The sequence below is a fragment of the Aythya marila genome, assembly GCF_965140915.1.
Source record: "Aythya marila genome assembly, chromosome: 11".
NCBI lineage: Eukaryota > Metazoa > Chordata > Aves > Anseriformes > Anatidae > Aythya > Aythya marila.
In genome coordinates this window covers 2,341,211-2,366,094 of record NC_139052.1, presented here as the reverse complement: position 1 = coordinate 2,366,094, position 24,884 = coordinate 2,341,211, and the positions used below count along the sequence as shown (strand labels likewise).

Here is a 24,884-nt window from a genome sequence, read left to right as displayed (position 1 = left end):
ATTGTTTTTCCCAGCGGCAGGGACATATAACCAGGAGTAATGTCTGTTAGAACTGGGGCTAGCTTTCCAGCTCCAGAATGGCCTTCTTGTATTTATAGTGCTGCAGATGGTTTCAGCTCCATAAGCTAGACGTCATTGCTGCTAAAGCACAAGGTATTTCAGAGTTTTCTCGGCTCCGCAGAAAAAAATCAGTCACTGTGAAAATAAAAATGTTTCACTTATCGCTGTTCCCATCTTCTCCTTCCCACACACTTCACAAAGGATGGGGTGAAGGGGCTTTTGTATTGATCCCCTTCTAAGCTACCAAACACCAAAAGGCAGGAGGATGCAGAAATACGGATGTGTCAGCTTCTGTGCTGCTGTTTAAGAAAGCACAGCTTCAGGAACTTATGATAATTAATTATGTTGTTGCTTTGACAAATGTCACAACTTAGACAAACATGAAACTGTGATGTCTTGTCTATCTACAGCATGCCTTTATTTTGTCATGCTGTGAACCTCTCCCAGTATTCAGCCACCCAATGTAAAAGCTTTGTACTTTTGTGCTGGCCAGGTCTTTGATAAGTCTTCACTCTCTGCTTTCTTATGCTTGTGGGATCATGGAGGTGGTGTGCACTCTTCATTAATAGGTGCCCCAAAGCAAGTAGGCTGAGAGGAGCCCCAGGATGGTACGTTGGCCAACCCCTGTTGAGAGCAGCTTGCTCAGAGCCCTGCCTGGCTGAGTCTCACACATCTCCACAGCCTCTCCTGGCCACCCTTCTGGTGTCTGGCCGCCCCAGCCTAAAAAAGGCTTTTTGAGTCAAAACTGTGTGCCAACCTGTCCCTGTCACCCTTCGTCTTTCCCCTGGGCAGCTCTGGAAATATTCTTCTCCACACCTGACCATTAGGTAGTCACAGACCACCAAGACACCTTCCAGGCCTCCTCGTCCACGGGCTGAAGAGCCCATCTCCCAGGGCCCTGTGTGACAGCCCCGGCTGTCGTGGTCGCCCACTACAGCTGGATCTTCATCATGCTATAAATAAAATCAGGTCTGAAGACATTTTTCACCACAAAATTGCTAATTCCTTTCCAGTAAAGAAGTGGGTTTGTTTCCTTTCAGGGTTTAGGTAGTTTGGATATGATAGACCAATAAAATTTTATCATTTACTTTCCTGTCAGGAATTTACTTGCATGTAATGCAGCTGTTAAGTGGATGAGCATGGAAAGGCTCCCATGGGTGCTGTTAAGGAGTGCTGTTTTGGAAAGGATTGTGTTAAGCTAATGAAATAAAGGGGATAAACTGCTTTGTCAGGATAGCTTTCTGCTGTTTTACTGGAGTGTGCTGGAGAGCCAGAGGGTGTTAATGGCCTTCTGCACTGAATTAAGGGGGCAATTAATGCCAGTTCTGAGACTATAGGTGTTGCTGGTGGTCCCCTAAATAGTGCCACTAGTGCTGTTGTTTGGTGATTATTAGGATGTGTTCTGAATTTATTTTTGCCTGTCAGAGCAGTTAGTATACATTAAAATTTAAATGGGAGATAAAATTTAGTTTAAAATAACTGGAGTCAGCAGTCTTCTCATTTTTAAAAAGTATGCTTGTGCTATTAAGACCACAGTTTCCTTGTTTAATATTTTATCATCCTTTTTTTCCCTGAAGTTTAACTTTATCTCCTATGCACATTTTATTAAAGCTGTGCAGGTTTTTTGTGGTATTGTTTTTGAAAAAATATACAACTTCATTTGTATTGATCTTTGTACCAGATGCATTTTCCACAAAATTTTGCTTAAATGATTTCTTGTGCTAGTACTCTTAGAGTCGTTCTTGGGAGGTTTTTGCTGAAGAGTATATTTTAGTATAATACGTCATCTCAGGAAAAAAAACTAACCGTCATTTGAGAGAAAATGGAGCTCTGCTCTTTTACCAGAGAACACAAAAGTATTTATAGTGAAATTTTACTTGAAATAGAGCAGTATTCATAACTTCAGAATCATAAATGCATGGCGCATCTCAGTTTATAACTTGCTGTTCCTGTATTCTTCTGGGTTTTTTGTTATTTTCAGAAAAAAGAGCTTATAGTAATTGTGGAACAATATAGGAAAAAAGGTAGGAAAAAGTAGACCTTATTTGCAGAGAGTATGGATGAATGATTTAATTTAGTCTGTTGGTTTTTAGGCCCAGGAAAAAAAGGTTAATTTGTCTTTCATACACTTGTTAAAAGGTTTATGCAGTTTAACTTGCACATCACTTGACAGCCTGGATTAATGTGACAAGATGAATTCAAGTGGGAGTTCACTGTATTTATTCTGCATTCTGTTTCACAGAAAACTGTTTTCTTTTTGCCCTGTAGCATGTCTTTAAGTTGGAACAAGAAGAATATATGAAGGAACAAATACCATGGACCTTGATTGATTTCTACGACAATCAGCCTTGCATCAACCTCATAGAGGCTAAAATGGGAATTCTGGATCTGTTAGATGAGGAGTGCAAGGTGTGTTTTCAAGTGCTTTTATCAACTAGAGCCTCACAGGGAAAAATCATCTGCATATAGCCATTATTTTGACATTGTGCAGTTGAGATGATTTAGAGAGCTTAAAAACAGAACTGGCGATTACAGGCAGATAAAAAATGATTTTTAGTCATGTTGCTTTTTTTTCCCCCCTCTCCTGTCTGTGAGTGTACCTGCAACTGTTTCTGGGTCTCTGATAAGCCTTTGTTATGACTGTGTCAACTTTCCCCTTCCTGAGTGCAGCATAGCAGTCTTTGGTCCTGTTAAATTTCTGCAAGTCACCTCTTGCTTGGTGTTTCACCTTTTGCCTTTTATTTCAAAGTATGACAAGTCACATATGGGGCAAGGTGTGTGTTATTTTATTCAATGGAAGCTCAGCCTGGGGTCTTCACATATCACAGCCTCTAGTGGTGGGTGGATGAGTTCTGACCCACCAAAATACTGCTGTCAGATAACATATGTCTGAGATCCTCACCCTCAGTTGTGTGACACTGAAAGTGTGGTGAGCATTGTATGTGTTGCACAACAGCATTAGGGACTGCATCAGTCCAGAGTATCTGAAAAGCAAGCATGTGGCGAGTTGCTGGCTGCCTTGTTTATGGCAGTACTGGAAATCCAAGCAGATAGAATTTGAAAGCAAATCACAAAATATTGTCCACATCTCCTTTGTTTGTTTTACTACCAAAAAATTTTCAAGACATTTTAAATGTCTTTGTGTTTGTTCTCTTACACAGATGCCAAAAGGCTCGGATGATACTTGGGCCCAAAAGCTATACAACACTCATTTGAATAAATGTGCCCTCTTTGAAAAACCACGTTTATCAAATAAGGCTTTCATCATCAAGCACTTTGCTGACAAGGTAAGGTGTTTCCTGCTGGTACCTCTTTCCGGAGCTGAAGCTGCTGAGTGTGCGTGTGGGGAGAGGCCAGGGTGAGCGGCTGCCCCGTGGAGCTGAGCTGCGGCGTGCCTGGCTCGGGAGAGCTTCTGCCCAGAAACTCCCTGGATGTGTACAGGCCAGCAGCTGGGCTGCCCTGCTGCCTGGTAAAACCTGTCAGCAGGTCAGGTGGTAAACTGGAGCTGTGGATTGACAGACGTTTCCATATCTAGCTGTGCCGGGGCAAGAAGTTATCAGCTCTGCATGTTTGTTACTGTACCCTGCAATCTGCTGGTGGCTTCAGCTGATTGTTTCCTCTCCTGTTGAGCCGCTTCAGCTGATACAGTTTGAAGAGCAGGTTTTGGCTAATGCTGTTCAGTTTGTTGAAGTGGGGTAGGGAGCGTGCAGGAAGCGTTCCCCCTGGCCACGAGGCAGAAATACCAAGCTGAGAGGGTGACTAGTGGACAGCAGCCTGCTTTTCTACTTGGCTTCCTGCAAAACGTGTGCCTGCTTGTACACCGGATCAGGAGAAAGTTGAGCTGGCAGCTGTGCAGAGCCAGGAACACAAACAAGAGCTCCTGACTCCTGTCACATGCTGTACCACTAACTAGCCTTTTTTCAAAATGTAACAGCTCAGTGTGAGTCACTACGTAACTGTATAAGTTCCAGTTACACTACAAAAGGAGACAAAATAGCAAATCATAAAGCTCACCAGTTTGAGTGAAAGAGCAGCAATGAAATCATGCCCGTTTTGCTGCCATCTTAATGTGCAAACAGGCAGGAGGCTAACACACCCTGCTTCTTATCGCTCGAGCAGTATGTACTCTTCCCACCCTTAACCTCCGCTGGCCAGCAAACGGCTATTTCTAGCAAGCTGGACAATGGTTGCTCAGTGGAATGCGCACACTGTCCAGCTCTGGCAGTGCACAGCCCAGCTGAGCAGCTCCTCAAGTTGAAATGAAAACAGAAAATCCAGTTTAAGATAACTGTCCTGTTAAACAAAGAAGCTGGCTCAGAATTTTGTCACCTTTGGCAAAAAACTTGGGTCACAGGCTTGGACAATCTCTGGGATTCTTGTCAAGGTCTGGGTGTGTTGCCTTGGGGGACTGGAGGTTTTTTTTTTTTTTGCCTCTGCTTGATTCACCCAGGTTCTTGAATTTATGCATAGAGGAGAGGTCCTCTTCTTGTCGCTTTGGTGTTACCTTAAGGAAAGTAAGATCTCTGTAACTGTTCAGATTTCTGAGTTCTGTTTTATTTGCTACATGATAGAACAAGAAGGATTTAATTAATATGTGCTTACCTGAATGCATACAGACAACTAAAGGGAAACATGAAACTGTAGCTGGCCTGTTAAAAAACTGCGTGTGTCATCTGTCATCTTTTTCTGGGAGAAAGCAGAGACCCTGCTGCCCTCTTGTGGCATTGTTTCCTGCACGAAGGACATAAATGGTACCCGAAGTAATATTCAGAGTGGGCCGCGACTTGTGGGCAGACCTTGGAGAACTCCTCCAATTTGTTTCCCCCACAGGAATTTTTTAAAATTGTTTGCAGGTTGTGGAATAGTTTCATTATGTAAGCACTGCTAAATGGCTTTTCCTTAAAGAGAGTCTACTGATGGGTATCAATCTATGCTCGGAAAGAGCAAAATTGATATAAGGGTCTGCTCTTGTATTTTATAGCCCTGCACTTCTGCTGATACAAAAACAGAGTGAGACCTTTAAGGAGAGTTAGCATACTTACTTAATTAAATTAAAAAGGTGTAGACTTTTGATGATAGCTTTCTATTTTGTTCAGCCTGGAATTAGGACTGTGAAATACTAGGTTTACGTTTGAAGCTCTGACCATTCTTCAATACAGAATCTATGGCCCCCGTGATAGAGGATTGTTGTGTATTGTCACACCACACAGACTTTGTATTGTTTCTGGAAGTAATAGCCTTTCTGATTACAAATGAGGCATTTTCATAATACGTTGCAGGCAGATTTACTTACTGCCTCTCAGCTAATGAGATGAGAGATTTTGTTCTCAGTTGCACCTGGATTTCACACAATTTTGCAGCCCTGATAACTTCAGTGAAAGAGATGTTTGACACAGATTTTGATTTTTCACCTTCATGGGAACCATTCATTCATGCTCTCTTTACCATAGACATCTCTCTGCAATGAAATACACATAGTATAATGCAATAATAGTATTAATCTCTACACGTGTTAGTGTTTTACACTTACTGGAAAGCACTGTCTTTGAGCAAAGTCTATATTTAACAAAGATGCACTTGGGAGATGATATTCTCAACATCCAAAAGAATTATGGTTTGATGTGAATGTTACAGCTGGTAAATTCCATGCAAAAAATATTCTTATTTGATACTTTTAATACTTACTAATACTAATACTTTTTTTTTTTTGGTAAAATTACTGTTTTCAGGTGGAATATCAATGTGAAGGCTTTCTAGAAAAGAATAAAGACACAGTTTATGAAGAACAAATTAAGGTCCTCAAATCAAGTAAGGTTAGTATCAGGATTATTTTTTCTTCCTCTGCAGTTTTGATGCCTTGAGTGAAGGGTCATATGAAATTTCTCATAAATCCAGGAAATTTTTCTCCCTGAATATTAGATCGGCCAAAGATGAACATAGTTTGTGTCACATCTACTTGTTTATCGATATGGATTTAGAAAGCCCTGTAGCCGAATTTTGCTTCAGCTAAGATTTGACTATATATATCCACTGATTTCAGTGGGTCAAAATTAACCCCTTTTTTTCCTAACATACTATAGTAGTATAGGAAGGCTTAGCAGTTAAGCCTTTTTTAATCTGAAAACAGAAAGTCCTTGTCTACAGCTTGACAACTGAGCAGAAGATTTCTGCAGGAAAGACAAGTTCTGTTCTAGAGGTGAGATGAGAAGGGAGGGAAATCCCTAGACCCTAATGACATGAACCAGAATTTGCTTGAGCCTTGTCTTTTTGGTGTCTATGACTGATAAATAACATATGAGTAGAAATATACTGCATTAAGAAATATTATAAAACAAGCCTTCAATTGTATTGTCTGTGTTTTTTATGTCAAAAATGCTGGTTGTGCTCTTCTGAAATTTAAAGGCAATTGACTTAACGTTGCAGTCTGATGGCCCTTGGGAATTTGCTAGCTGTAATGGCCCTGGAAGCTTGGTACCAAGGACAGACTTTAAAATTACACTATCAGGAAATCCAGCACGTTCATTTTTTTTTGTTTATGTTGTGAGCAGGTTGATGAAATTAAGTGATTAAAACGCGTAGTATAAAAAAACTACAGCAGGCTTTCCACTGAGAGAAACCTTGAAATGTCTTAAGTCAATTGCTTTGCCTCGGCAAGGCGCTGCAGCACCCAGGAGGCTGCTGTGTCCAGCTGCCTGCCGAGCACAGGCTGGGCCACGCAGGGGCAGCACGCTGGGCAGTGCTGCTGGGGCAGGGTGGAGGCAGCTGTAACAGCATCGTCACTGCTAGGGCAGACTTGGTATATGTAAAGTCAGTTCAGTCTGAATGCTGATAAACAAGACAGTTTTCCCAATGGTAAATTTTACCAAAATGAGTGTTTTCCCCCAAACACTTAAAATATGAATGTTTCATTTTTATTTTTCAGCAGGCCTTCTTTATTAGTATTTGCTGTAGGATTATATTGCTGATTTTTATTCTTTTTTGTTGTTGCTGTTCTCTGGGTTTGCTGTACACATTCAACAGAAGGTAATTCTGAAACGAATGCATCATCTGTCATCCTGCCCATGCATGCTGTTGCTTCTAGGGGTTTGAGCATACAGCTTGAATGCTGCTTTGCTCTCCAAAGTGCATGACACACACTGCTCTTGGCAGGCACTGTAGTGTTTAGTTATATATTTTGGCCTTCTCTTTAAATCCACCCACAGTATCTATTTGAACTAGCTCAGTTTCCATGCATGTGTCATGAAAGTAGCACAATAGTCCTTAGCTTTTATGCTTGCTACTGGCATGTTGTTAAGATATTCTGTTGTGGTTCTGTATATTGAAAGACATGGTAAGATTATGTTAGCAGAATGTCTGTTAAGTCATCTGAAAAAAATTACAGGGTAAAAATGCTTGCTTGTTTTCTACCATGTGAATTGTCTGCCCTTTGATCAGTGTTTTCTCTCTTTTTGAACACTCCTTGTGTTCTGCAAAACAAAGAAAAGAGATAAGATAGGAAAAACCCAACCCAGACCAGAATATAAATGCCTCCACAGTGTGGATCTGCTCAGCCATGCTCTGCTGTTGACCTCTGTTGCAGAAGGCAGTTGTACCTTTCTTCTGTATGCAATAACTGTGGCAGCATCTATGAAAATGGTAACTTTGAAATGTACTTGCCCATATTTACAGGTGGGCTTTCACAGGGTTGGAAAGAGGGAAGGAATGAGACTTACGTGCTTGATAGCTTAGAAAAGCTCATCCATCCCCAAACCAGACACTGGGGACCTTTTCCCCACCTGCACCCGTGTTGTGTTAGAGCATCAGCAGTTTCAGACAAAGCATATTGCATTCAAATAAGTTTCTGTATGGAATTAAAGGACTTGGCTGTGTACCTCAGATAGCTGCACACACAGCTTCCCTCCATCTGACTGCAGGCAGCTGCATGAGGTGGTGGCGGCCTGGTTATCCTAAACTATTTGTTGAGTCAGTGGAAGGAGATGGGCTAAATCACCCTCTGGAGATGTCATTCTCCCACCTGCCACAGAGGTAATCTAAGGTGACTGCTCCTGACCTGGCAGACTCAGGTGAGATAAAGCTGAGCTGCAATACTCCTCTTTTAGTTCAGGGATTTAGGATATCTCCATAGCATTCATACTCGTTATATTAAGCTGAAGTGCTGTGCTAGATGCTACTGAGAAACATTTGATGCCTTCTGCTAGCCCATCTGGCACAATCACAAAGCACAAATACCATTTTGTTGCCCAGCATGTTTCATTGGCTATCATTCATGCTCACTAAGTTTTATAAGGCAAAAACAATTTTTTTTATTTTTTAGGTTGTACTTAGCCCAAGCACTTTCTAGTACTGAAAATTGAATGCCTCCTATCTCTTGGGAGAAAATGCACAGATGCTAGATTAAAGATTATTCATTGACAGCTAGAGACGCTCAGATATTCTTTCTTTTACAACGCTTCTGAAGAGATAAAAATTTTTGGTAGAAAGACCTGATGGTATTATTTTTAGTTATAAGTTACTTCAAAGCAGCTATTATGTATGGGTGTATCTTATAGTCATTAGAGAAAGGGAACCAGAAGCTCTGAATGATGTTTGGAAAGATTGGTCAGGTTTTTCTTCTGCTCCCACTGGCCTGAGAGTAGCTCTTCAGTTACATGAATTTGGCTGTTATTTATTTTTTTTTAATTATTATATTTAATTTATAGGGTTTTTTTGATAGTTCCTCTTTTAAGTTTGTTATTTCAATTTAGATTGATAAAGGAGGAACATTTTTTTGTTGCCTTTTGGGTTATTCAGTGTCCTAGATATTTCTCAATCATTTACAGGAATCTTACGCACCACTGGAATATGAAAGGACCCTGTTGTTTCCTTCCTGCATCAAAGCAGCCAGATAATTGCAACTGGTACTTATGAAACTGCTGTCAGTATCTAGCATTTTCACATGGAAGCTATTGCTGCTCTATGAAAAAATACTTAAATCAGAATTTTGTTGTCAGAAGGAGACTCACTGATCAAAACCACAAAGTTTTTAGTGTTATCCTGGCCCACTCACTACGCTACTAGCTTGAATGAATGCTCTTTTACATTTTTTGTCCCTATTATCGCTATGTGAAGTTGAAGAAAAATCTGAGCCTGGATTGTAACCACCTTAAACACGAATGGGTGCCATCACTTACTAGGTATTTTTTTCTGCTCTTACCAGTTTAAGCTGCTACCAGAGTTATTCCAGGATGAGGAGAAGGTGCTCAGTCCCACGTCAGCAACCCCTTCAGGCCGTGTGCCATTGTCTCGAACTGCTGTAAAACCAGCCAAGGCCAGGCCAGGGCAAACCAGCAAGGAACATAAGAAAACTGTGGGGCATCAGGTGAGTTTGAAGATGCAGATTTAAAAGTAATGTTTCTGAATTTTACTCCCATAAAGCCTAACATTTAGACATCTCACTGTAATACAGTTAACCTGAAGATGGTACCTGAAACTAAAACCTGTTGCCATAACAAAAACAAGTTGGTGTTGTGTTTACTACCAAAAACATTATTACAAGTTAGCATGTATCCCTGAACCTGCTTCCTAAGATTATTTCAAATGTGACTGAGATTCCTGAGGTTATTCCCTGATGTTTCTCCCTTCTTTTTCAAAAAGTTCCGAAACTCTCTTCATCTGCTGATGGAAACCCTGAACGCTACAACTCCACACTACGTGCGCTGTATTAAACCTAATGACTTCAAGTTTCCATTCACGTAAGCTGTTTCTTACATGGTTTTATAGGCCTTTGAAAGAAGGGAATTGCACAAGGGCTCACAGAATTGAGGCTCTGCTAAACGTTGCTCACTCAGAAATGAAGTGGTGTGTTTCATTTCTGTCGTTATGTACTCATTGTGCATTACTATGTGTACTTACAGCAGGAGATGTTTTGGGTTGAGTGGAGGGAGAAGTGCTTTATGAGCATTTTCTGTTGTGTGATAATATATGAGAAAAAATACCTGCAATTTCATGTTTAGCTGTTTTGAATTTGACTGACAGTATATGTAACAGCTGATGGAACTTGCTTTTGCAGATTCCATTGTTTCCTTATTTTCAGGTATTCCTTACCTTTTTTATTTTTCATATATGAACTTGCTTAGAACTTTTCTCAAGTGTCTGCTTAACATCTGGGCTCACAAAGACCTCCATGACCATGAGTATCAGGCAGACTGGTGAGAAGTGGGATGGGTCAAGATAAGCATTTGGAGCAGCTGATGGGCTCAGGCCAGAATTCCCCAGTCAAAATGTCATCTGTTATTGCTGAGTTGTGGAAGCACTGCCTGGACTTCCTATCCAATCGTCACGTCTCACAGATCCAAAGGGACCATGTAAGACAAGACTAACCTCACGCTCAAAGGCTTTTTTTTATTCCTACATAGATTTGATGAAAAGCGGGCAGTGCAGCAGCTGAGAGCTTGTGGTGTCCTGGAGACCATCCGAATCAGTGCAGCTGGCTTTCCCTCAAGGTGTGTTTGTTGCTTTTTAGATTGCTTTCATTTACAGCTGTTCTTCTTAAGAGAGTTGTTCATTGTGTAGACTGACACTATCTCTGTTTTATGGAACAGGTGGACATACCAAGAGTTCTTCAGCCGTTACCGTGTTCTGATGAAGCAGAGAGATGTTCTTGGTGATCGAAAGCAGACATGTAAAAATGTCCTGGAGAAGCTAATTCTGGTACTAGACGTAGTGCTTAAAGCATTTGGAATTTGAAGGAATAAAGATAGGTCTCCTCACTCAGTGCTATCAGCCTTTGTGATACCTCAACAGCCCCTTGCTTTACCTCCTTCCTTCTGTCATAGCTCTATATTTCCCTACATTACATGTCCTATGACATCAACACAGCCAAGTTGCACCCAGACTGATGGGATTTCTTAAGGATCAATGAGCAGTGGAGGAAGGCAGCCTCCAAAGAGACAATTCTAAGTATTTCTTAAATAGAAGGTGGTTAATCATGACTTATTCAGACATACAAGTTAGTAAGAGAAAGATAGAATGTTTATAAAGATACAAAAGCAAGAAAATTTTTCTTGCTGAAGTGCAGCTCTAGCAGTAGGAAGTTTTTGGAAAGAAGAAAAATAAATACTCTTCAGGCAGGTTGGAGCTTGGCTTTCTAAACTCTTAACTAAAATCTTCTGGTTTGTGTGCGCACACAAAATCTTAACGTATCCTAAGCTGAAGCTCTTTGCCATTCATTTCAACTTGATATCAATAAATCAACAAAATTAATCTTTTTTTAATCATACCTTTGAATACTCTTAAAGTTTCTCTCCAAGGAGTACTACAGCCATACAAAGATAAAAGTACTATTCTCTTTTTGTTTTAGTTCTGAAATTTCAGATGTGTGTGAGCAGCATAGGTATGTTTTGTTTTGGCTTAGTTCTGGTGGCAGTGAATGAGGAGTACATATTTGGAGCCTGAGCTGTTTCCTTTCTGCTGTGTAATACAGTTGAAGATGGACCACTGGGAGGGGCCATCTACTATTTAAGCAAGAAATTACAAATGTGCAGTATTGTTTTCATCCTCTGGGCCTCTTTTTCACCTCTTACAGCCTTCCATGTCTTGTAGACTTCGGTGTTCTTGTTTAAGCAAATACCTTATGTTAGTCCTTTAGGCCCTACTTGTGGCCTTACTGTATTAATTTAACAGAATCATATAAAGAAACTCCCTTCCTCCACTAGCCTATATAAGTCTAGATTTACCTGTAGTATTACATAGTTAAATTTACCTCTTTACTAACTGTACTTAAATTTAGCCTTCATGCCTTTTTTAATCCACTAACATTTAATGCTGTGACTGATCATCTTTTTACCTTTGAAAATAGGACAAGGATAAGTACCAGTTTGGTAAGACAAAAATATTTTTTCGGGCTGGTCAAGTAGCCTACCTGGAAAAAATAAGGGCAGATAAGTTGAGAGCTGCTTGTATCCGCATCCAAAAGACAATCCGAGGCTGGCTGATGAGAAAGAAGTACGTGCGTATGAGGAAGGCTGCCATCACCATTCAGAGATATGTCAGAGGGTATCAAGCACGATGGTAAGCAGCACTCTTGGGAAAATCCACGCTAGCCTTGATTCAGATCCCTTTAAGTAGGACATTTAAATGTGATACATTTGCTCTCTCCTTCCTATGCTGGCTGAGAGGAAACGATTTTCCAGGGAAATTAAGGAAATTGAATATAATGAGTGTGTCTGTCCTGCCTGTTTTTGACCTTCATAAGAAGATGGTAGCACCCCAGCCAGATGGTGGTTAGAACAGTATGTTGTTAGTGGGAGCAGAGTAAAAGTAATACTAGGAGATATGGCTGCAGGTGAGGTAAAGCAGGACTTCTGGTTGAATTGTTATTGCCCAGCTTCCACATGCACTCATAACTGGGTCTGTCTGTCCTGCTGGAGAAGCTATTTGTCATCCAGGGTGCAGCTGTGAAGGGAGATACATCAGCCAGAGTCATTTGTTTGGGTTTACACCTGAGGAATGGCTCTTCATAAGCCAGAAAAAAGAGTAGGAGTGAAGGTAGCATCATTCAAAGACAAGGTGGTTATGGAGACTGTAAAAAATTTACTTTGGGAGAGAGGCTTATGTCAAGATGCTTTGTAATTTTCTTGCTGAGAAGACTGAGTATGAGCAACCATTTTCTCTATGTTGAGGTGAGGAGAGGAAGTCTGGAAGTGGAAATAGTTGTAAAGCTGAAGAAAAGGTGATGAGAAATGAAGTCGAATTTATTTTGTCAGTTCAATAGCACAGTTTTTAGAAGAAGTGAAAACATTTTGTGGAAAACCTTGCAAGATTTCTGTTCATTTGTCATTCTGTAATAGTGCCATAGGGTTGAATAGCAAGTACATATGCAGTACTACTGACAACACTAGGAAGAAAGTGAAGTAGAATATATAGCTCTTAAGAGAGAGTAAAGTTAAAGGATGTAAAAATAGTATTCAAATGTTGGAAACTAATTACAGGTATTACTGTAATGTTTCTTGTATAGCTATGCCAAGTTCCTACGGAGAACACGAGCCGCCATCACTATTCAGAAGTTCCAGCGTATGTATGTGGTCCGGAAAAGATACCAATGCATGCGAGATGCTACTATTGCTCTTCAGGCTCTCTTAAGAGGTTACATGGCCAGGAACAAGTACCAAATGGTAAGAAATCATAGTGTTTTACCTCTTCACTCTAACTTTATTTCCACATACCTTCGGGATGAAGCTGCTCTGTGGTGTTCACTTGGGAGTCTGAAATGTGTGTGTGTGCTGTTTTGCATAGTGCTCAAACAAAATATCACAGTGTGGATGGAAAGGCAGCACCTGGAAGTTAGAAAAATCTGATACTGCAATCAATGAACTAGTCATTTTAGAGGTATTCACATTGTCATCTAATATGCATACGTAGGCTTCCCATGCAGTCAGTGGAGTATCTTACAGGGATTTACAGGCTTACTCTTCAGAAAACTTATTCATTACATAGAATATTACATTCACTGTAATAGAATATCACATTCATTATATATTTGCATTCATTACATAGAATATAGAGGCACTTAAAATAAATATTGAAAATAAACTAGTGTGGATATGTCTCCGTGAGTCCAAATCAGTATTGCTCACATCAATATATATATGATGCAGTATCCTATCCCATCTCTAATTTCAGAGAATTTGTGAAATTATGTCAGGGTTAAGAGAAAATACTGAAGGACATGAATATTAGCTTGGAGATACCCACAAAAATAGGAAATTAAAACTTTAGCATGTTCTTGGTTTTTATATATTGATGTTGGTTTTGTTTTGGAGATAAATTGCTATGACCCTGTTCAAGTGATACTGATGACATTTTTCTGACTATGCTTGATAAAAAATAAAAAATAAAATCCTTTTGAGAAATTAGAATTTCCTCTTTGGTGATTACAGGGCTGGAAACAGAATTATGATTAAAATGTTTTGATTACAAAATGCCAGCATTTCTGACAATTCACTTCTATGGGCGAATTGTTTTAACTAGGCTCAAAAGCCAGCCTGTTTTTCATTGAAAAGTTACCCAAGAGTTCTATTTTTTCCTAAGCAGCCACATAGCAAAAATGTAAAACTGAAGGCTAACTAGTGCTTATGTTGCACACATTTTTCTTATATTCGAAGTTTTGTATATTTTTCATTTGTATTCAAGTTGCCTACATAGTCACATGCTCACGTCTAAATTATATCATCCTGTTATATACTAACCAGGATGTTTGAAAACAAGCGTTCCGTGATCAAAATTTTTGACTAGTAAGTTCTGTTCACTGTGCTTGACTCGACTGTTTTTAGTGCAAGTATTTATTATTAGAATTTTTAGCATTTTCAGTGTTAGAAACCGTATTTTATGTTGCTGAATAGTCAGATATGTTTTCAACAGTGACCTGATGCTGGTAGATGTGACAGTGAGACACAGGTTGCAGCAAAATACAGACTAAAGGCCACCCTTAGGAAAATGGTAGCTGGTTCAGTATGCCTGAAGATACTCTTGTGAGTGATAGACACCGCATCTGTCCTGTAGTGCAATGCTATTTAAATCTGTTTTATTCCTTTTAATAGAGATGGCGGATTTCTGGAGGTATCATTGTTAAGAAGTGGTTGGACTTGCCTGTCAGGGAATGTCCCCTTAGAGCAGTGAATTGCTCACCATAGTAAAACACAAAGTTCATAACATGGATGGAAAGTGCATGATGTGTGTCTGACGTGTTGTGTAGACATTGTCCTCACAAGGTGGAATTTCATTAAGGCTGAGACACAGAGACAGAAGCACAAGCTCTGTGTGCCATGCGAAGATAAACATGGCTGTTCTGAGGTTCCTGCTGATTGCAGATGAGTGAAACTGAAAGGTTGTACTATGACTGCACCCTTGGGCTGAGCTGTGACTCTGTAAGTAATATATGGTACACGTGTTGTTCGTTAGGATTGTGAAAGGTAGCTGTTGTTGTTTTTATAACAGAGGACAGGGGTTGGAGGTCACATGACTAGCACAAGGAATTTTAAATGGTTGAATCATCTATTTCACGCATTCCGGGGAAAGCTTCTGCCCGAGACTTTGTGATGTGCTTGTCAGTTTAAGAAGGAATTCAGTTCCTTCACAGCTTTTCTATTAAGTTCTCCTGGAAAATACCTGATAAATTAAGCAACTTTTCTGATACTCTCACCTTACGTTGGACTGTACCATTTCATCACTGGATTACATGGGTGTGAGAATTCAGTGGCAGATGAAGACCATCCCTGCACAATGGAGGTATTCAGTGTGACTCGTTGCTTCCAAGCTTGAGGTGAAAATGTTGAAAGCTGGTTGTATTTTAGTTGTTAAGGCATCCACAGGTAATGTGAAGGACTATTTCAGGAAACATGTAAGGAGGAGGCAGGAATGCTAATTGTGTGACACGCAGTCAGAAGGACTTTGGCATTTAACCTTGCTGTACTTTCAAGAGATGTACTTCCTTACCTAGGTGTGTTTTTTAGTCAAGTGCTGATGTTTCAAGTCTTTGTTTTTTCTTCAAAAATGAATGTGAAGGGAGTATATCTAAAAATGTTGTGTTCTGCTAGTGCCCCTTTTAAATTCATTGATCTGAAAATGTAACTTTTCTAACACATTTCAGTTCATTTGCTAAACAGTATGAAAGAAAATAAAAGATTATTGCACTACTAGTTTTTTTTATTAGCTTTACGGTAAATCCATGTAACTATGTAACTATCAAATCCAGTAAGTAATACAAAATCTTAAGTAGTTTTGCTCTTCAGAATAAACTGTTCAATTTGCAGAAGCAATTTTTTTTATTATTTTTTTTTTTAAGTGAACTCTAAAGTTCTCAGAGTCCTGGAAGCCTTGTGGTTTTGGGCAGGCTCTCCCAGCCTAGCTGTGATCTGCTGGTAGTCAGGTGCTCCAGACCTGGTAGATCTCTGATTGAATCCATGGGTGAAGGATCCAAAAACACATAGAATCTTCAGAGTGGAAATCTCTGGCTGACACATTGATCATGGTTACTGACGTTCTTGATTTAAAACAGTATAAAATTTCTGATTAGAATAAATAGAGAAAGAAGTATTTTTCCATGCTGGCAAATATAAGAAAAGGCCATAAAAGCAAACAAACAAACAAACAAAAGCTTACTGGAACTTTTAGTTTAGTCAGCTAGTCTATTGTATTGCTGTTATTAGGAGCTGCTGTAATATACTCTGAGTTATAGTGTGTAATAGCTGCATTATATATCAAGCATAGTGAGTTTTAAACTGTATATTGATAAATTCTGTGCTGCATATGTCAATGCTTCCAGGAAGTTTAAAAGAGGAAGCAAAAAAAAAATTATAGTCATCTGGATTCTATTTGTAATCGTGCCAACAGGTACCATGTATTTTTGTAATTACCTTGATCTGACTTCAACACAAAGGAATGCCTGGTTCTTCAACATGTCTCCAGTTCTTTCTTTCTTCTCATGTTTTAAGTTTCATTTCTTTTTCATTTTATTGCCTTTTATCTTCTTTATTCCAATCTTCTTTTACTCTTCTGTTTTTTAAAAATTCATTCCATATTCATTTCTTTTACTATTCATCATTAGTTTCTCTTTTCAGAATAAGGTGTCTCTAAATACATCATCTTTACACCTCTCATTATGGAGTCTATTTAACTGAGCAGATGTCGTTTCTAACCCTAATACCCCTTGTGGTGTTTTTCCTTAACTGTAGATGCTTCGAGAGCACAAGTCTATTATTATTCAGAAACATGTAAGAGGCTGGCTGGCTCGTGTGCACTACCATAGGACCTTGAAGGCAATTGTTTACTTGCAATGCTGTTACCGGCGCATGATGGCAAAGAGAGAGCTAAAGAAACTGAAGATAGAAGCTCGTTCTGTGGAACGCTACAAGAAACTTCACATTGGCTTGGAGAACAAGATCATGCAGCTGCAGCGAAAAATTGATGAGCAGGTAAAGCTCAGGGAAAGCGTTGGGAAGTCTTGTATTTTCTTCAGTAGCACTGTGGGCAAGCATTGAAAAATACACTGAATTTTCATTGCGAGGCATCAGTTCTCTTCTCTGCTGAAGAACACTGATAGAAGAGAAAGGTAACCACACTAGAAATGAAACTGCAGAGCATTCATTTGTATCTCTCAGAAGCAATGAGAGAAAACATCTGTTCCCTTAACTTCAGTATTTCATATGAAGCACTTTATTTGCTCAGTTTAAGGGGAAGGTGAGATGATCCTTTTTAGTGTCTTTGATTTTTGTTCGGGATGTTAATGTGTAGGCTTAGAGACTGGACTGTTCTGTCACCCCTTTAAGCAATTCTCCTGCAAAAACAGGCTGAAGCTTTTTTGGAGTGGGGAAACTGCTCTTTTGTTCCCCTGTCTGGGTATATTTTGTAGGCAACTAGAAAGCTCCCTTAAACCAGAACTTCTCCAACTGCTGCTATGTCTCTGTTGTGTTTTGCAAAGAACAAAGAGTACAAATCTCTGCTGGAGAAACTGAACAGCCTGGAGATTACGTACAGTACGGAGACAGAGAGACTTCGGAGTGATGTGGAGAGGCTTCGGATGAGCGAGGAAGAGGCTAAGAATGCAACCAACCGTGTTCTCAGCCTTCAGGAGGAGATTGCTAAGCTCCGGAAGGAGCTGCACCAGACTCAGTCTGAGAAGAAGACCATTGAGGAATGGGCAGACAAATACAAACATGAAACTGAGCAGGCAAGTATGCAGTCCCCAGGTACCCGAGCTGATTTACAGAGGCCTGGTGTCCACTCAGGTTTTGCCCAGACTTAACTGCTTCAGTTGTGTAGCTGTTACTTTTACAGTATTTTTATGGAATGCTATACCAGTACAACACTAAATAGGCTTGGTACTTAAATAACTGCACCTATGCTAGAAGAATATAGTAAATATATATTGCATGTAAACATATGTATTTAGTATATTCAGATTTTTATATTGAAAGTATTTGCAAAATTAAATACCCAAACACGCTCAATTAGTCCAATACAGCATATTCATACCAATAAATCATTTTACCTGCCTGAAGAGCATAATTGTATAGATGTCAGAAATCTGTCCCCTGTGCAGAATTCAATGGTACCTACTTATATTCGGTCTAATTTAAATAATTAGCCTACTAAGCACTCTGTGCAGACAATCTAGTTCAGCAGGTTTTGACTAGCCCCTTATCTTTGCTTTAACCGTGAATATTTAAAACGAATTGTTCCCTGTCACAGTTACTTGCTGATATGGTACAAATTCTAAATATTGGACGAGCTATTCTATTGTTATGTGATCCTGCAGTGAAGCGCTTCAAGATTAGATGAATATAAGGAAAAACTATTAATTGATGAAGCGAAGTGAATGTGTAATATCCATAAACAGAAACAAATAAGTAACTGGCAGACCTGGGCACAGTTAAAGTGGGACAACTTTTGGGTGGAGGCAGGATTTTAGATTACGGTGTTACCAAATGCAATGGAATGTACAACAGAACTACCAAACTTGTTCCTGTTTTGGGAATATATTTATTTTAGAAACAAACTACATCTTTGTGACTTCACTGGAAAACGTTATGGCACAGTGGATGTGTTTAGGGCAGTTTTGGTATCTGATCAGAAATAGGGCAAATGCAGAACATAGGAGAGAATCTGCAGTGGGATATATTTAAGAAAGTAATTTCAGAAATGAAGATGTCATAACTTAGCTCACTGATTTCATTCTCCAAGGAACCACTAAAAGTCTAAGTATTTGAACTCTTATAACAACTCTGTAGTTTCTTTTGGAGTTGTTGAAGATTAACTGCATTCTGAGTCAAATATTTTTATTATTTTTGTAGCTGGTATCGGAACTGAAAGATCAGAATACATTACTGAAAACAGAAAAGGAGGAGCTGAACCGCCGCATCCACGACCAGGCAAAAGAGATAACAGGTAGGTGCTGTTCTCTTTACTTGGATTTTGTACTTCGTGTTACTTTGTAAAGCTGTGCTCTACTGTCTGCGTTTGGCTGATCTGCCAATTACTATTAATGAGCTATACAAAATAGACTTTATACTCCTTATTAGTTTAATGGTTTTGTTACTTTGTTTTAAGAATTCACATGCATCAAAATTATTTACTATTTGAGTTTCTGCAAAGTCCTAAGAGTTTGGGGTCTTTTTGGTTGAGGGTTCCTGCTGAAAAGTTTTACTTTATAAAAGAAGGTCTGATATTTAATACAACAAATTTACTGCAGCACGGTTTTCCAGTGTGGTTTACAAATTGTAAACACAAATATTGTACTTCATGTGTAGGAAGACACTTTGGTGCCTGGTGCTTACCTCTTCAGAGAGGTGCAAGTATGAGCCAGAATGTCTGAGTCCTGTCAGCTGCTGTGGCAACTGCCACTTCCATTGTGTGGGCAGCAGCCAGAAAGACCACAGCTCTAGGTGTTAGGGCTGTGACAGGGACAACTGCGTTGAGGAGGGGTTAGTGTGCTTGCGGCATAGAGCATCTCATGTTTTGCTTCTTACATAATAAAACATTGGGCTAGTGTCCATTTTTCCTCCCTCCTGGAACTGCTAATGCAAGCCCATAGCAGAATAACTACCTTGAGGGAGTGCCCCCATTCTGTGCTTACCACAATAATTCTTTGGTCCTTTCATATATTTGGCTTGATCAGTGCCTGCGGAAGCACTAATACCACCAACCAGTTTCACAGAGTGGAATGCATTCAGCATGTGTTCTGCTGCAGACACGTGTCCTGTACCTACAGGATGGATGCACTGCATGGTAGGTAGAACTAGAGTTCTCACTTTGGATTCCTGTTCTCCATGGCAGAGGCAATGGAAAAGAAGCTAGTGGAGGAAACAAAACAGCTGGAGCTAGATCTGAATGATGAAAGGTTACGGTATCAGAACCTGCTAAATGAGTTCAGCCGCTTAGAGGAGCGGTATGATGATCTCAAGGATGAAATGAACTTAATGGCGGTAAGTGGCTAAATATCTGAGAAATCAAAAGCTGTTCACGAATATATGCAGGTAGAATTGAGTGGTATAATTTAGCAATTGATTCTGCTCTCAGCTGTGTGGTTGGTACCTGTATCTGAAAACAGAATTTGTTCTTTTAGACATTGATCAATTACTTCAGCTCAGCTGAAGCAAACACATTTAAAAATTTTGGTTGATTATTTTTTTATTTTCAGTTTTGTGGAAGAAGCCTAATTTTCTGTTGTGACTTTACTAATGGTAATGCACATGCCATCTGCCCTTACTTTGCCCTGAAGTTATTCACATGTGTTAGGGTTATTTGTGCAACATTCAGCCAGTATTAAATTTTAGGTAGTTCCAGAAATATGATATGTTAGGGGGAAAAAATATTCCTCACTGCAACATCTGGAAATTTAGAGAATTGCTGCCTGTGCTTTTCTACCTTGCTTGCACCTTTCCTATAAAGTGAGCCTTTCTTTCCCAAGAAGTGCTGTATTGCTGTTTGATTCTGCTTTCTGCAGGAATACTTGCTACTACAGGATCTGACCCATCTCCATAAATTTGATTGTGATCTACGTCTCACAGGCTTTAGATGACACGAGAGACCAGAATCAAAAACTTTTTCTTATAAATTGTGATAGCTCTGGAATAACACTGAAAATATTACAAGCTAACTTGTAAGTTATGAAGAAACAGTCACAGGCAAAAGCATATAGCAGTATTGATTTGTTTCATTTGCACTCCAGAGCATCCCCAAGCCTGGACACAAAAGAACGGATTCGACTCACAGTAGCAATGAATCTGAATATACTTTTAGCTCTGAGATCACAGAAGCAGAAGACTTACCACTGAGGATGGAGGTAATGTTTTAAAAAAAAAATAGAAACAGCAATAACAAAACAAACAAAAACCACAGCTTTTCATTGATCAGTGGCTGAGCTCACTCGGAGAATGTACTTTCCCTTGGCATATGCAGTAATACAAATCCCAGATTATTTTAAAATATTCAGAAATATGAGTCTCTTTAATGGGTAATAATCATGAATAACTGCAGTGCAACTCCAAGCCATTCTCGGTATGTTCCAAGATAACTCCTCGCTTTGTCCCTTCTCAGTCCCACAGGAGTGAGACTACGAAAACAGCAGTGAGCTGTCAAGTTTGTGGTCTATGCTTGGCAGTTGGCAGGTGCAAAGCTTTTCCTGTGCCTACTAGAGATTTTCTTAACTGAGCAATCCCACAACTCACTCCATTTGCCCTCTGTCTAGGTTAGTTATCTCCACAATTGGTTTTACAGGCTGTTGTTACTGTTTCTGAAAGCTTCCACAGAAAGTGATTTTCTACAAGTGATGCAAATACCATGACAAATTCATGCTGACACTGTTCTGAGCAGAGGCTTTCAGAGTTTGCCTTCCCACTTATTTCACTTTGCAGAATTGTTTCAGAAAGGTGCTCCTATCTTTATGGACAGTCAGGAAAAAGGCAGTGCAACTTCATGCGATTGGATCTCACATACGAGCCAAAAGTCATCTTTTCCTTTGGCTAATAGACATAATTAATTGTTGTTCTAGAGCCAGTTTCGTTTTTTTGAATGTAATTTTTTTTTTTATAAAAAAAAAAAAGGTAACACAGGAATGTAAATAAACGCAGCACTAGGAAAATTAAATTGTATTCATTTAACCCCTTAAAATTTCAAACTCCAGTATGATTCTAGATTAATAATACGGATTAATGACAAAACCATACCAAAAGGTAGAGACTGTCTCATTATAAAACAATAAAGCTAGAAGCTCAAAGTCCATTTTCTTTTTCCTGAGCTGTTGGTATAGTTTATGAGTCTTTCCCTCAACAGGAAGATGAAGTGGAAATGACTGTGCTTGCTTAACTGCTACAGTCATTATTATTAATTTTCTAGTTGCCTTTCTAGGCTTCAAAATTTTATGGTGCACTTCATAGAGAGTGCTTTAATCTTCTTGCTACATAAAGTACAAAATGGCTGACGAACAATTTCTGATGCATCTTCAGGTTACAAATGCTGGTCCTTGCCCAGAAAATAGCAAGAAAGCTAGTGTACTAGTCCCAGAACAGGCCCTTTAATTAGCATAATAAAAGGAAAAAGGCATAAAATATATCTTCTAGAACCTTTTTGTGTCACATCCCACTAAATTACCCTGGTTAATCAAGGATCTAAATCTACACTCACAGAGAGAGTTCTCTGTATCTGAAGAATTTACTGGAGGTATAATTTAAAATGTGGAAAAAAGGAAAAGTGCCTGCTTACGTTTGCTTTCCTAGTGAGTCTAACCACAGACTTTTTTTTCTCCTTCCCCCCTCCAAACAAGTAAGAATAAAAGGTATGCTTAATTGTAGACCTCCTGTCTGCTAGGTTGTCTCTAGTGCTTTCTTTCGCTAGGCTTTAGGCTTAGATATGTTTTATGCTAGTAGATCCTTCTTTTGAAATAGCGTTCTGACAGCTGATGAAACATTTTAGATGCCAGTAGTGAACTATCAAAATCAAGTAACATTTCTATGTGCCTTTCTTTTCCCCAGTCTGTTTCCCTTCTTTACTCACAGTAGTGCTTCCTTTTGCTGTGGAAGTGGAATACTTCTTGACTTTCTTCTGTTCTTTCTAAAGCAGGAACCAAGTGAGAAAAAGGCACCATTGGACATGTCTCTGTTCCTCAAGCTGCAGAAACGGGTTACAGAGCTGGAGCAAGAAAAGCAATCCCTGCAAGATGAACTGGACAGAAAGGAAGAACAGGCTCTTCGTGCTAAAGCTAAGGTGGACTCCTTCTAGCTGATCAAATGCTGACTCTAGCGTATCCCTTCTTGTGAAATATCAGCTGTGTAACTGCTGACTGGCTTTAACTAAATCTGTATCTTCCCCTAGTACTTGCTGTATTTTCCACAAGTTTTATGCTAGGGACTGATGATTTACTTTTTGAAGGTTCCTGAGATGCTATGATAGAAGTTAGCAGGAACCAAAAGCACTTGGGACTTTTTTTTTTAATAAAAAGTCTGGTTTTATTAAAGAATAGCATTATAGCACTTTTCTTAAACACTGGAGAGAATAAATGTTACTTTTAGGCAGAGAAAGAAATGCTTGCAGGCAGAGTAAGTGTTTCAATCAGGATGCAGAACCAAAATGCTTGCTTACAAGACTTTATTTGAAGTTCTCCTCTGATTTGGCCTCTATTTATGAAAATATTAAACCAATTTTGGTGGTTGTTTCTTGTTCCTTTCCAGCTAGTGGATATCTTGAGCATCCTGGCACTCATCCTGCTCCATTTTACTACCAATGACAGTATCATGATTTGTACGTGATTTTATTTACATTAACCAATTAACTGTCACAAACCCATAAATAAGTGAGACAATGCCAGTATTCAACTTAAAGTACTCACGAGTACCAGAAGGAGTATTTTCCAGTTTTGTAGGAAAATAATTTCAGCTCCTTTTCATTTTTCTGCTTCAACTATATTAATGAACAGAAAGGATTGTTTGTGTGTTTGTTTTCTCACTCTTGTCTATGTTATATCACAGGAGGAGGAAAGGCCTCCAATAAGAGGTGCGGAGTTGGAGTATGAGTCACTCAAGGTAAATATAAAAAGGAGTTTTCTGTTACTTTCTAGTGAGAATATTGCCAGCAATTCTATTTGCTGGCATAGCATATTGCGTCGGCCTCACTGTTTCAGCATATTAGCAGGAAAAACTGGAACAAAAATTTCTCAGCTAGTGTTTTATTGTATGGTTGCCCTTTTTGAGGTATAGGATGTGTGGCTGGGGCTGCAAAACAAAAAGATCACCCTAAAACAGGGGTATTTCACTTTGAAATAGTTAGCACAACTTGCAAGTTAATTTGCGCAAAAATAGTGATGTGATTCCAAACACATTATTTAAATTTACGCATACTTTAGATCACTAAAAATACAAGTATTTCCTAATAACTCTGAATGATGCAGAATCTTGTTAGCCTGCTGTCCGCTGTTTGTTGGGAGCTTTACTTTGTTGTTGCTGTTAAAGGAAGAATAGGGGGAAAATAGTAATTGTTTTTCCTTCAAATGTGTATGATTCATGTATATGAGTTCTGATTTTGCACTTGAGACAAAAGGTAGCCCTATCAGTGAAATCCTCTCAGGCATGCTATTCACAGTCGTCAGGAGGCTGGGGACAGGGGAGAGATTGACTGGTGTGTTACAGTTACTCGATTTTTACCATGCTGCTGGGTGATGGGATTGTCGCTGTTTATTGCAGCGTCAAGAACTTGAATCTGAGAATAAAAAACTGAAGAATGAGTTGAATGAGCTGCAGAAGGCCCTCACAGAAACACAATCTCCAGAGGTAACTGCTCCTGGTGCCCCAGCATATAGAGTCCTCCTGGATCAGCTGACTTCAGTAAGTGAGGAACTTGAAGTACGCAAGGAAGAAGTCCTCATCCTGAGGTCTCAGCTGGTCAGCCAGAAAGAGGCGATTCAACCCAAGGTAAATAGTAGTCAGCAAATGTGCTCTGTAGTAAAGCTACATTACATAACTGATGTGCTCGATTTAGTGTAACAACATGCTTGTAAAGGTAGAAAAAATGATCTACGTTTCAAAGCCTTTCTAAGTATAATCCATTGATCCAGTATTAGTGCTCAAATTGCAGCAGTCCAAACTGGGAGACTCTCTTAATAAACCAGCCTTGGGTTATCTGCCAGCAGTCATGTAAAGATCGTACCAGGCTGGCAGATACTGACGGTCTGACCAGGATCTCCTCAGACCCTTTTAACAATGCAGAAATCTCATTTGGCGCAGCATCATATCTCTAGTGAGTTGTGTAGCTTGATTGGAAAATTTACTTCAGTTTGCAGGAATTCTTTTCAATTAATA

General features: G+C 39.4%; 1 protein-coding gene across 8 annotated transcripts in view; it reads left to right on the top strand.

The window, feature by feature from the left end:
• The window catches only part of MYO5A (myosin VA), a 102,038-nt gene that overhangs the window by 54,836 nt on the left and 22,318 nt on the right, over positions 1 to 24,884 (top strand). For 4 of the 8 annotated variants that reach the window (XM_082769355.1, XM_082769351.1, XM_082769357.1 and 1 more), the window contains exons 12-28: positions 2,329 to 2,469; positions 3,222 to 3,347; positions 5,790 to 5,873; positions 9,257 to 9,418; positions 9,694 to 9,791; positions 10,455 to 10,541; positions 10,641 to 10,749; positions 11,897 to 12,108; positions 13,055 to 13,211; positions 16,770 to 17,009; positions 17,516 to 17,764; positions 18,888 to 18,981; positions 19,870 to 20,018; positions 20,765 to 20,878; positions 22,654 to 22,797; positions 23,559 to 23,612; positions 24,270 to 24,497. In XM_082769355.1, the coding sequence (XP_082625481.1) occupies positions 2,329 to 2,469; positions 3,222 to 3,347; positions 5,790 to 5,873; positions 9,257 to 9,418; positions 9,694 to 9,791; positions 10,455 to 10,541; positions 10,641 to 10,749; positions 11,897 to 12,108; positions 13,055 to 13,211; positions 16,770 to 17,009; positions 17,516 to 17,764; positions 18,888 to 18,981; positions 19,870 to 20,018; positions 20,765 to 20,878; positions 22,654 to 22,797; positions 23,559 to 23,612; positions 24,270 to 24,497 (2,448 nt within the window). Of the gene's footprint in view, positions 1 to 2,328; positions 2,470 to 3,221; positions 3,348 to 5,789; positions 5,874 to 9,256; positions 9,419 to 9,693; positions 9,792 to 10,454; positions 10,542 to 10,640; positions 10,750 to 11,896; positions 12,109 to 13,054; positions 13,212 to 16,769; positions 17,010 to 17,515; positions 17,765 to 18,887; positions 18,982 to 19,869; positions 20,019 to 20,764; positions 20,879 to 22,650; positions 22,798 to 23,558; positions 23,613 to 24,269; positions 24,498 to 24,884 lie in introns of all 8 variants that reach the window. The other 4 variants (XM_082769356.1, XM_082769354.1, XM_082769352.1 and 1 more) reach the window with 1 other exon arrangement.